Source organism: Scomber scombrus, chromosome 23, assembly GCF_963691925.1.
Source record: "Scomber scombrus chromosome 23, fScoSco1.1, whole genome shotgun sequence".
Classification (NCBI taxonomy): domain Eukaryota; kingdom Metazoa; phylum Chordata; class Actinopteri; order Scombriformes; family Scombridae; genus Scomber; species Scomber scombrus.
This window is the reverse complement of record NC_084992.1, coordinates 8237580-8250830: the sequence shown is the minus strand read 5'-3', so window position 1 is coordinate 8250830 and position 13251 is coordinate 8237580. Positions and strand designations below refer to the sequence as shown.

Here is a 13251-nt window from a genome sequence, read left to right as displayed (position 1 = left end):
CATTTAAGCTTCTTGCTAGTTCATATTGTTAATTCTATCGTCTTTACAACAACTGGAGACACTTGTGCTCATAACATGTGGCTTCTAAGTAAATATGATTGTGCATATGTGTAGATACTGTTATTGTAACTCAGATTATGGTCTTCCACCTGCATTATTTTAACCTCAATGGAAATGTTTTAAAATCAAATGTTTTATTTTAGTATATTTACATATTTTAATGTAACGCTGAATGTGTAAATAAAGACTGTTTGTAAATGTGTCCTATTTACTGTGTTTTCTGTTTGTGGTCACTCTTCCTGCCTGCATGTGTTTGTTAGTGAGTGAGGTTTAAAGTAAGAAGACATGCCTCAGTGTTGTATTTACCTTATAATTCAGACTATTCTGGGATACAAAGTTTTATGAATGTTCTTTTGACTTGCACCACTTGTTAAACAGTTGATCAATGCATCATTTTAAATATAGTTTGAAAGGCAGTGAAAGCACAATAATTAGTGAATTTCATTGTTAGAAGTGGGAAAAAGAATGAAAGGAAAAGGACATTAGGAGAACAAAGACAGAGCTTAAAAGACGATTGATGTAGTTAAAGTATGACAGTAAAAGTAGTGGTTTGGTCCCTCTGACTGATATATTATTATATATGACATCATTAGATTATTAATAGTGAAGCATCAGTGTTAGAGCAGCATGTTACTGTTGTAGCTGCTGGAGGTGGAGCTAGTTTACACTACTTTATATACAGTTAGCTAGTTTAGTCCAGTGGTTCCCAACCTAGGGGTGGGGCCCCTCCAAAGGGTCAGCAGATAAATGTGAGGGGTGGTGAGATGATTAATGGGAGAGGAAAGACGTTTTTGGACTTTTTCCTCTAATCTTTGATTTTTGGTGAAATATTGTATAATTTGAACATCAATTGAAATGAAACTATGTGAGAAGTTTAGAGGGAAAAATCACTCTTTGTTGGAGCTGTTAACAACTCATAGACCTCTGAAATGTGAGCCTGAATACACACTACTTTTTGTAAGACGTCAAAGATAAAATAGTTTCATCTTTAACAATGTGCTGTATTTTAAAAGCTTGTGTCAAATCTTCATCTGAAAAGTAACTAAAGCTGTCAAATAAATGTATTGGAGTACAGAGTACAACATTTCACTCTGAAATGTAATGGAGAGAAACTCTAACTTTCCAGCTGTTCAAAAGGGTACATTGACGAAAAATAAATCCATGGAGACCACGCCCAGCACAGGTGACCTTTCAGAGGACATGACTCTGCTTTTCTCTCATGTGATTGTCGGTTTGGGAGCAGGACGTGTGGCCATCGGTGTTTTAACTGCATATTGTTCGCATTTGAACAAAAACTGTCCCTGAAATGAGAGCAGGAAAGAGTCACATTATACTCCGTAATCTAGTTCCTAATCCCTTCCGAGGTCCGCCTTGCCAAACCTGTTTGACTTCTCTGTGCTACAGTATGAAGGGGAAGTACGCGGAGGCTATTATAAGATTTAAAAAAAAACATTTGTTGTTGGCGTTTTGTTTTTTTGACTCAACTCGTGAGGTAGGCACCCTGTTTGGTCTATTATGTTGTAGCTTTAGTGTTGTGTTGTCAAACATTCCTCTGTAGTGGCGGATAAAAAGTACTATGCGATGTATCGCTATGTGGCACCAACCAAACTGTTTTAAAGTTCCGTCAGTTCAAATGTTCAAATGTTTGTTCCCTTTTCTGTTAACAGGGTGTAGAAAGCGACTTACAGACGTGTTTCCTCTCAGCTGGACACATTTGCAATTTGGCGTAATCTTGTTTACCAAAAACAACTTTTCTATAAGCGCTCTGCATCAATAAGACTTTACCCGAGCAGACAATGTCAACCCAAATAAAGTTGGTAGTGTAATTGAAAATGCGCCATGTAATGGATCTCATTCAAACCGGTTTTATCAGTAAAACAAAAAATGTCTTTAAAGCAGTCGACTCACACTTAAAACCTTGTCAATGTGTGCCAGCTACCCTGTGTACCTTTAAATGGTCAGATATTTGAATGGAATTTGGTGTGTGGGTCCATAGAAAGGACAGCCAGTGCTGACACCCACATAAGTCATGTTTTATTCCAATACAACAGTGTTTGCAACTGTCAGTTAATATGAATTTGGAGCCATGTTTTCTTGCCTCATCACCTGCTTACATTGTAAACACTTTGTGTTTCAGCATGAACATGTTCAAAAGAGATAAAGACTCAACAGCCACGACTCCAGTTGTCCCACCTAGACCCAGCCATGGGGTATGGAGTGTGTGTGTGAGAGAGAGAAAGAGAGAGACAGACGTGATGATAAAGAAGGGTGTTTTGTTTGTTTACATGTGTTTATACCATCAATTCATTCAACTCTAGGATCTGGACAACCCAATCACACACAGCAGTGAGGATGCAGGAATGACCTCAGCCTCGCAGGTGAATGTTCACACTGTCAGCCACAATGTTTACATTCTGTCTCCAGCTGCTAAAAATGATTATATTCATTATATATTAAGCTATCGAATATCTTCTTTATTATTATTAATTATTTCTTTTTTGGTCATTATCAGAGGACAGGGGTGATGGGAGTTATGCAGAAGATCAACCCATTCAAGTCTGCCTCACAGGTAAAAAACAAAAACATGACACACTTATTGCTCTAATTTTGAGTATGTCATATGAAATATGGTTCAACTTATGTTCTGTTTTCAGGCCTCCTCTTCAGAGTCACTAGAACAGGGAAAGCAGGCCACACAGGTAAGAAGAACTCAAATATAAGTTGCACATTAATTTGCATTTAGTCCAACTCAAACATACCAAAGCATAAATATTGTGCTTAGTTGTTTGTTTTCATTTAGCCGCTCATAGTTTGGACAATATCCTGTTGGAATATCTCTTCTTTTTCTGCTTATATTCTAATAAAAATGAGACAATAACAAACCAGTGAGTGTTTAAATGTAAACATGTTATCAGTACCAGATTACAATTGTAAAAGTTATTCATGAAATAAAATAAAAGTACCCAGGATACCTTTTTTATTTTATTTTGACAAAGTCACACTTGGAACTGTGAAACAGCAATGTCATTATCCAAACAAGGGTGGAAACGAATTACCTTTGGCGTGGTCTCCATAGCAAGCCGTGGAAAAATAATTATACATTGTGCACAGTGTACACAATCATTGAGAATCTCCAAGGCTAAATTAGCAGTACTCGTATTTACACTGCATTTACACTGTCTGGTGAAAGCGAACAAATTCAAATTTATTTGCTCACATGTGGCACAGACAGGATATGTATTATGAAAGTGTGAACAGGAAAAAAGCACATGGAGTCATATATTCGTATGTGGAAATAAATCTGATATTGATCGGATATCTGGCCATACGACCGTCACCTAAACAGACAGATCGATTGGTATTACCTGTCATTGAAAATGTGGCAATTTTATACTTTTTCACATTTTAATAATGTATATTGCTACATTCATGTGAACAACTACTCCCCCTCTGAAAATAAATAAACCCTCATGTACACATGCTTGTTGTTTCAAGTGTTAAGCAAGTGTAAACAGAGGTATAGGATATGGGACACTTTTAAAAGTAGATGTCAACAGGCAGTCAAGAAAATCAGATATATGGGCAGAAAATCGGACCTGGGCATCATGACCTGCATTGTAAAGAGTTTGGTGCCAAAAGCAATCTTCTATAAAATCTCCATTATAGAACCCTGGTATGCTGAAAGGGGTTATGCAGAAGGTCAACCCATTCAAGGCAACCTCCCAGGTAATCACAGCATTGTCTGCATGTTACAATGGTTATTATAAAAGTATCTGTCAGACAATACAGCGCCAACTCAGTTGAGTCTTCTCACGCAGGTCTCTAAAGCTCCATCTTCAGAGTCACTGGAGCATGGTACGGTTTCAGACACAAATCAGGTGTGTTAAAGTTTTGGTTTTTTGTAACCTGATTAGAAACCAGATTTTCTCCCATAACCTCTTAATAAAATAAATATAATTCACCTTCCAGACTATCAATGCAAGAAAGAATTGATGCTTATACTGTAACTGTTATCAATGGGGGTTTGCTGCAGCAGAAATCTAGCTGTTTGTCATTATTGTAGTCTTTTCGTTTTAAAGTGCAAGCTGAGTTTTGCATTTGTACTAAACCCTCTAAGATAAATAACTGTAATTGGAGAGAACGCTTGATGTTTTTTGCAGAAAATACAAGGTTTCCATAGCATTGCTTGAGTTTAAAAACTTACTTCATGGAGCACAGGATGACCCGTTTGTGTGGTTGTGTTTCAGAACCCTGGTATGTTTAAAGGGGTGATGCAGAAAGTCAACCCGTTCAAGACTTCCACACAGGTACTGTCTCTGATAATTTAACATTTACAACCCTTGTAAGCAACTCATCTTTTTAAGCAGCAAAGCATCAGAAACAACAGATAGCACTTCAGAGTTGACCTGCTTTTGACTGGGACTAGTGCATAATAATAAGAACATGTTGACTTAAGGTGATATCATGATTAGGTGATGTGCCACTTTAATACTTGTTGGTGTTTTATCTTGAAATTCTTAAATAGTGAATCTAAAGGAAAGTCATCTGTAAATTCAATCAGAATTTTCAGAACTCTAAAACTGTCACCCTAGGATATATTTTTTAATCGAAATTGGAATTCAAGAAGGAAGCTTGATATTAAGTGTGTCTAAAGTGCAGAATTGTACAAAAAATTAGGTTCTGTGTCAATTCTTGGTTACAGGTGCCAAAGAACGATGCTCAAAACGATTCCGCCGATCTCCAAGAGACTGGTAACGAACTTCAGGGAAAACAGGTACATGTCCTGTTGTACTGATGTGCTAAGTCACAGCCCTGTTCATAAGGTATTATGATTTGTTTAAATTGTTATGCTAATACTTCCATTGTACAATTAATGTCTTTATCATTTAGAACCCAGGGGGGATCGCAGGGGTGATGCAGAAAGTCAATCCATTCAAATCCTCACAGTCAAAGGTACTTGTGGTAATCCTGATGACAATAATGATTTGGAGAGAAAAATATCATCTAATAGACATTGCCTGTTATCCTACTTTTCTGGATGTTGTTAACACTATGAGGGGCTCTTTTTTTAATAGCAGATCAGACATATGAATGTTTTGTCCAATCCTGTATGACTATTTTAATCAATCCCCTCATTTATTCCAAAATTGTTCCAACATTGTGAAAAGAGCTGTTTGGGATGTTTAAATGCAGTTTGTTTTTCCTGCCTTGCATCTTCTCTTTCCAGGATACCCAGCTGCTACGCTGTGACCTTTCCTCCAGCGATGGAAGCTTGGCAGACAATAACAACCAGGTCAGTTTTATGTTAACGCCTTTTTTGTTTACTGAACGTGTAGGTGGTAGACAAAATAGATACTCATGGAGAGTAAGGTCAACATTTGCCTTCGGATTAGCTTATTTTGAATTTCCTATTACCTAAAAAGGAAAGCCTCCTGTTTTTTCAAGGATAAGGGGGAGTGAATATTTGTTTCACACAAAGGTTGAGTCATGTTTGGAACTTTTTATTTACTAAACATAGCAGGACTCAGTCAGTTACTGTTAATTAGTATATTTCTACACTGCCAAGGTTCTGTGGAATATAAGAATATTTTGAAATGGCAAGCAGAAAAAGATGCAAGCCTGATTACTTAAAAAATTGTCATAGTGAGGTTATCCTGCAAATATTGCCTGCATTATTTTACCGCATACATTTTCCAATACCACCAGATGGCGCCAGAGTTCAGAAAAATTCAAATCTTCCACAATGATTAAACTCCTTTCTTTTCATTTACTTTGTAACACTATCTCATAATGTATCATAAATAACAGAATGGGACATGTGATATGGGACATTCATGTGACATGTTTGTATTTATTTTAGACCCCCGGTGTGTTCAAGGGGATGATGCAGAAAGTAAACCCCTTTAAGTCTTACTCTCAGGTAATGTGCAGGAGAGAACTTCTTACCTGCATTAACTTCACTTGAATTTTTCTAGTGTTTAGTTTTATACATTTATGATGGCTGACTTAGTGTGGTATGCTTTGTTTGCTTCATAAGGAAAAAATATACACTATTTTATTTTAATAAAATAATTTTGCTGTAACGTAGATGCCAGAAGAGCAGTGTCAGACAGACTCTGCGGCTCCTAATACAGTTTCCTCATCCAAGGTAAAGATTCAGGTTCTATTTTTTTGTTGTGGTTTTCAATGTTTTAATGATTGTAGAGGCGTCCCAAAAGCAAACCATTTCATCAATAACTGTAAATCATGTTAAAAAAGATTAAATCAATCTCTCATTTGCTGAATTAAATGCTAGTGGTAATAACTAATGAATGAATCACACAGTTTATCATAGCTCTAACATACCAGCAACAAAACTTGATTCATCAGTGTAATTTGTTCTTTAAATGTCGACACTCCATTACTCTTTTTACATCTGTAGATACAACAGCTCTTAACTATCCTTGCTTTTGTTCCCACCCATCTCTTCTTTCTCATTAGGACACCCAGCCTATTCACAGTAAGCACTCCCTCAGTACTGAAAGCCTGGATGACAGCACAATAGAGAGACATGTAAGATACAAATCAATTCTGTGACAATAATGTAGCTTGAGGGGTTTGCTACTACAATGTTTATAGTTCATCCATTTAATTTAATGCAATCCAGGAAGCGAGAGAGATGCCTCTGCAATCCCTTTTAATAAGTATAACTGGTTTTAAAGACTGCTATTAACAGTTACCGACACCTTTTATCCATTGTAGGTTTTTTAAATTGTTTTACTGTTGCAGAGCATGGCGTCAACATTAAAAACAAGCTGCAAGACAGAAAAGTGCAAAGTATCCAACAAGAGTATTACAAGAAACCATTTTATGAACATATTGTGTGTGGATGAATGGCTCATGGTGGTGATCTTGGAGTCATTAGCAACAGTGACACATGTAGTAAAGCCTTAAATGCCAACACTCTTCCCAAACTAGTTCTGCCTGTTTCGTCACAGATTCTTACATTGAACACTGCACAGTACACAGACACAAACACACATTTGTGATCTAGCCTGATGGTTTATAACAAGCCATTTTTGAAGCTACCATGTTTAATCAACCCAAACACCATTCTATTGTAAGAGCACTAACCCCACAACCCCTCCACAGACTATTTGGTACTCTGATGTTGACACCAGCACTGAGGTGAAAAGCCAGCTGAAAGAAGAACCGAAGAAACGCACAATGGTATGAAAGCAGTGGTTTTATTGCATGTAATTTAAAGTGATTTGTAAAAGCTATGAACAGTACCACTTAACCACTAACACTGGAAAATATTTATATTTATTTCTTCTCTAGACTTTTAGAATAAAGAGGATTCTTCCCAGTGTGTTTGGGTCTGGAACAAAGGTACCAGTTAACATACATCATTTTACTCCATAACCTTTTGTGCTTAAAAATACTAATTACAATTTTCTACAATACCAGTTGTTTTTTTAAAACTATTTATTACATTGTTGAACAATACTGAATAAATTCCAACCTATAAAATAACTTGTATGTAATTATATAGTAAACAAAAAAGTGTTGAACAAACCCAAATGTTTCATAATGTTAAATGTCTCAAAGTAGCTGCTGTTTGTCTTGATGGCAGCTTTGCACTTTTAGAACTAATATTATAATTTATTTTTAACATGTACTAATTTTTATTTATGTTTTAATGCCACAGGAATCTGCTGCAGCATCATCTGACACTCAGGTTGGTGGGCAAGACAACTTTATGTCTGTTGAACCTTTCCTACACAGAGGGAACTTGAAGCGCCTTGTTATAACTATTTAAACAGAATGAAACACAAAATTAAAAACGGCCCTAAGAAAAGTATAAATGTTATAATACAGTTTCAGTGCAGTGAGTAAAAGATCCCAATTTTAATGAAGGATGTAAAAGTGCAGTGGATAACATCACAGAAATGAACTTTTTTTTTGTTTTTTACTTTAGATTTGTATAAAACTACAGCTGATCTGCAGAAGAACTGTTTTAAATTTTCACACAGTTCAAATTGGAAAAAATTACACTTAGTGCACTTAAAATAAGGCAGTATATTATTGTTAGCAAGCCTGTGGTTTCTCATTCTATTGTTCTTTGTTTTCTGTCTTTTTATTTCCTCTTGGCAAGTGCATCTCTCGGTCATGTGGATAACCATGAGCTAACCATGAGCTAACCATGAGCTAACCATGAGCTAACCATGAGCTAACCATGAGCTCAAATTCTTAAGGTCTATTTATACTGTGCCAAACAAAATGAAAATGGAAGCTGCTTTGGATGCCATTGTTGATTGTAAAACACTCAATGACTATCTTTAAAAGGAAAAAGTAACTTTTAAAAAGGGAGATAAAACCTCTGCATCCATACAGGCAATGTATGACATATAAAATGAAATGACAGGAAATCTAGTTGTTAAGAAGAAAAAAGCGATTTAAAAATGTGTGCCTAATACACTACAAAAATTCTTATGTATTGGGCGCACTTTTAAATAACAACAACACAATTAATCTAATATTCATAAAAAGACTGACCATATCTGGTAAATTGCAAGAAATACAGAACTTCCCAGTATGTTCCATCTAATAAGAATTAGACACGTATGAATATCTATCATAATGACTGCTAAATATTATAGTGTTCGGTCAGGCTTAGATAACTTGTGGTTTTGCGGTTGTAAATTCAGTTTGCCTGTTATTGCTCAAGGCTTCTCATTTCCTGGGATAAACAGGTCAACTAATAACACATAGTAAAGTATTGACAGTTAAATGAACTCATCACTACTATCATGTGGAAAAAACTTATGGTGACAGTGTTTCAAACCATATCTTTGGCATTTCTCTACGTCAATGAGCTAATATCTGCAGATATATCGGTCATTATCTTAAAAGGATTATTTTTGGCCAATGCAATCTCACAGTGACGTTTTTACATTCTCGAACACAGGTCGAACATGACTTTCAGGCTGTGGCAATTTTTTTATGAATCTGTAACTTTCTGATGAAAGCGTATCCGAAGGTTGTGTACATTGTGCAGTATCTTTCTGTTCTAGGAGGCAGTGGAAGTTCAAACCCTACAGTTGGCTGAAGTACCAGTGCCCAGTGAAGGAACAGTACCGGACCCTCTAGACGTATGCCTACTTTGTGTTATAATATTGCATCACATGATGCTCGTTCATGTTTGCACACAAAGAATAATTGAAGTGGGTTTAAAACCTTTCATTTCCAGGATGAAGATGGTCTTTTGGCATGGTGGAGAACAGTAGAAGGTATGTTAGATATTGAAGATGTTTTATGATTAGTGATCCCATTTATTGCAGATGAAACCTACAGTATACTTTAGTTGCAGCTATTTCCTTTCCGTCTCTTAGGCTGGGAGGAGTGGAATGAGGCCAACAAAAACGATGAGGCTGAGGAGTAAGTCAACTTTTGCTGAAGTTACCCAAATGGCTTGTAGAATTTTTCCTCAATGCTTGAGAGCAGCACTGGCCAATCACAACTGGGAAAACAAAATACAATGGGCCTATTTCACTAATATGTGCGTAGAAATGTTATCACTGTCTGCACAAAGTAAGTGTTTGTGCAACATTCACGACACATGCATACCAGCCACTATTGTTCTCACCACTCAGCATCTGTTAGTAGATCATTATCATTCTAAACAGACACACGCATGTCCACTATCTGCAATCAGCATACCGCCGTACTGCCTCTATTTCTATATAAGGACATCCGTTTGGTTTCCCATGAAGAGAGCGCTGTGCTGAACAGAGAAATTGAGATGACCCCAAAAGGGTAAAAAACAGAAGAATTTCACAAAAGCAGAAATTGAAATAATTGTGTTAGAGGAGGAAGCCAGAAAAGGCTCCGACACTTTACCGAAGCTTGTCCCCCGAAGCCTGTGGTGAATGCTGTGTCCTCTGCGGTTCGGCCAGTGGCACAAGTAAAAATAAAAACAAAGGTTTTACATTAAAGTTGATGCCAAAAAAACAATCTGACAGCCCAGGATGAGAGTCTGGCAGCAATTATTGGACAGTCATCATTAAAGAAGAATTTGTTCAAGGAATGAGGCAGAAAGTGGTGACTTCCACCAAGAACTGACACCCAGAGGTCATTTATTTCATAATTGTTAAGTTGATATTTGTAATGTCTTGTGTCTTTCATAATTAACAAGCTCATTTAAATCAAAACTACATTTTATTTAAATGAAAATAGCATTTCTGCTTGCAAAAGTTAATTAATTAGGCTGAGAATATAATTTGTAGGCCAGATGATGCAATAGAAACAGTTATCTAACAGTTATTAGATGTTCTGGCAAATAAATAAGTGCATTATTTAATGTGTGTGTGTGTGTGTGTGTGTGTGTGTGTGTGTGTGTGTGTGTGTGTGTGTGTGTGTGTGTGTGTGTGTGTGTGTGTGTGTGTGTGTGTGTGTGTGTGTGTGTGTGTGTGTGTGTGTGTGATTTGCTTCAGAAAAATGAAGATAAACCCACAAGGAAAAGTGAATTATTTATTATTTCACAAATGTATTCAATATACATTTTGTAATAAGGCTTTTTAACTTAGCATCATTAAAGATGCTGCATTAAGGCATAGAGCACTGCAGCCCTGCCATCATTTGTGCATATGCATGGCCTGAGGAAATTCTACATTTGTTTGCAGAGTACGAACAAATTTATGTAAGAACATATTGATTTGTGTGTCAAACGTTGTTTAAGCACAGATTTGTGCACACGCACTGTTTGTGAATGTGGCCCAATGTCTTTAAAGCATTTTTAAGCTCCATCATAATATTGCAAATGCTTCCTAAATCCCAGATGATATTTAACCTTACTGTACTGCGGCTATTATAAGTTGCATTATAGTCAAATGTTTCTCCCATAACATCTTTTTGTTTTCTTACCTCAGAGTGGTGGAAGAAGCAGCTGATCGAGTTTTTATGGCAGCTCGTCTCTTCGTTCGCTTCTTCAACCAGCGCGGCGGCTCGCTGCAACAGAACATCCTGGAGCTCCTCGCTTTGGCCGATGCCGCAGACAATTTCCACAAGAAGACGGTCACGGCTAGTGTCGGTGGTGGGTTGGCCAGTGTCGCAGGATCTATCACCACCATCACCGGCCTCATTCTGGCACCGTTCACTGCAGGAACATCACTCATCGTCACAGCGGTTGGCATCGGTGTTGCTACAGCAGGCGGGTTGACGTCTGCTTCAGCCAACATCACAGACACGGTCCATTCCAAGACGGACCGAAAGAAGGTGGAGGCGATGATCCAAGACTACCAGGATGCGATGAAGGACATCAAAGAGTGCCTTGAGTTTTTGCAGGTGAGGAACTAGAATAAAGTTTTCAGCCTGTTTATTTCAGCTGCATACAAAGCTTGCAAACATACTGCTAAAACCTCATGATGATCATGTATGAAAAAATTGTTTCCTCAGATTTTAAATGTTTGCCCTTCTTTTAAACACGATGAAAAGCTGGAATATTGTGTCTAAATTGTTTACAATGAAAATGAGACCTACGGTTCCAGGAGTCAAAAACCAAGAGCACTATTTTAAATACCAAAGAAATAAAGCTATGGTCGATTAATGCTAATGTTCTGCAACCTGACAGGAAGGAATGGAGACACTTCAGGAGTGGGATTTTGAGAAGTACACTGAGAGCATCTCTAAGAAGCACCTCAACCAGAACGTCAAACATGTAATGAAGGAGGGCGGCCGTGCCGGTAAGGCTTTAGTGATCAACACAGAGAGCCTGATTAACACTGTTCAGGTCCTCAGTGTTGCAGGTACCGCTGCTAAAGCTGCCCAGGTGATGAGCATCACCACTGGAGTCATGTCTGGTCTCTTCCTGGCTCTCGACGTCTTTTTCTTGGCAAAGGATTCCATGGAGCTGAAAAAAGGCGCCAAGACAGAGTTTGCTGCTAAGATCCGAGAAGTTTGTAAGGAACTGCAGGATGGGCTGCTGGAGCTTAACAGCATCAAGGAACAGCTGCAGAAAACTATGGATGGGATAGAGGTGGAGGTAGAGGAAGAGGATGAGGAGCTGTTGAAGGCTGATCTTAAGAAACTTGTCGAGCTTGAAGAATGAAGGAACGCTGGTTAGGGATCAAAACCAAAAACTTTACTGCCTTAATCATAAAATGATAAAACACAAGCAAACCTGAAGAAGTTAGACAAAATGATTTTTATCAGAAATGAACCTGCTTTTAGTAGTTTTGGATGTTAATAGCAGTTACTGTAGTATTGGCATTACTATAAAGGGCCATGTTGTTTGTTTTTTGATAACTTTACTTCGAAGTAGCTGCTTTTTAGTCAAATATTTAAAGTAGTAATTTTAATCAAATGTATTAAAACACAAGTTGATGTATTGTAAATGTATTTGTGTCTTTAGTTTCTTTCAATAAAAGTGGTTTCCTATTTATTTGTCAGTCCCTTTCTGTATCGAAATGACTCATCTCAGTAGTGGGAGAAAGAGCACAGTACTCGACAGACGAGCTGAGAGTAGAAAAAACCTGATCTTAAGCAACAGATGAAGTATGCACTGATGGCACTGTTGCATGCATGAAGGACAAAAAAAAAAAAAAGAAGTAAGACAACATTGTCTTTCTGGCTCCAAAAGCCATTTTTCACAAATTCATGAGGTAATTACATCTTACTCATACATAAATTCAGAAGTTAACAGAAACTGTAAAGTTAATTACAGTGCTGTGTGTAACATAATATGCAAGCTGTACAACAGGAAACCAAGGCATGTAAGGTCATGGAAAAGCACCCAAAAACACTTGTTGGGGCAGTTTGTTAACATACTTCTTGTGAATAAGGACGTATCTAAAAAAGATCTTGTGAGGTCATTACACTGAAATAAATGCAAACTACACCCAGGTAAAGCTTTGAAATCTCAACTAAAGATAGGAAGGGTCTGAATGGTTATGGTGCTGATGGAGATCATTGGGTTTGCATACTTTCTACCCAGTGCATGCTTGGAATGGGCTTAGGACTTGGGTCTTTGACCTTAAATGACTAAACACACTGAACATGAATAAGTGATTTCAACTTTACAACTACTTCTTCTTCTTTCTTTTTTTCTGTTTTTTTTAAGAAATTTAAAGGAAATGTTCTTGTCTTCTACGAGAGCTTGGGTTAGGTCGAGAAGTTCATTCATTTTAAACACTGACACTATAGCCTTCACAC

General features: G+C 37.3%; 1 protein-coding gene across 2 annotated transcripts; it reads left to right on the top strand.

Moving 5' to 3' along the window:
- Positions 1–1316: 1316 nt before the first annotated feature.
- apold1b (apolipoprotein L domain containing 1b) lies at positions 1317–12468 on the top strand. 2 transcript variants are annotated; one of them, XM_062444568.1, is made up of 22 exons: positions 1317–1552; positions 2198–2270; positions 2379–2438; positions 2573–2629; positions 2715–2759; positions 3727–3786; positions 3879–3938; positions 4308–4367; positions 4763–4834; positions 4951–5013; positions 5288–5353; positions 5921–5980; positions 6149–6208; positions 6541–6612; positions 7192–7269; positions 7381–7431; positions 7751–7780; positions 9117–9194; positions 9293–9332; positions 9435–9480; positions 10971–11385; positions 11672–12468. In XM_062444568.1, the coding sequence occupies exons 2-22, from the start codon at positions 2199–2201 to the stop codon at positions 12146–12148; spliced, it is 2022 nt and encodes a 673-aa protein (XP_062300552.1). In that variant the 5' UTR covers positions 1317–1552; position 2198; the 3' UTR covers positions 12149–12468. The 2 variants fall into 2 exon arrangements, with proteins under 2 accessions (XP_062300552.1, XP_062300553.1); XM_062444569.1 differs by lacking the exon at positions 7751–7780.
- The last annotated feature ends 783 nt before the right edge of the window (positions 12469–13251 follow it).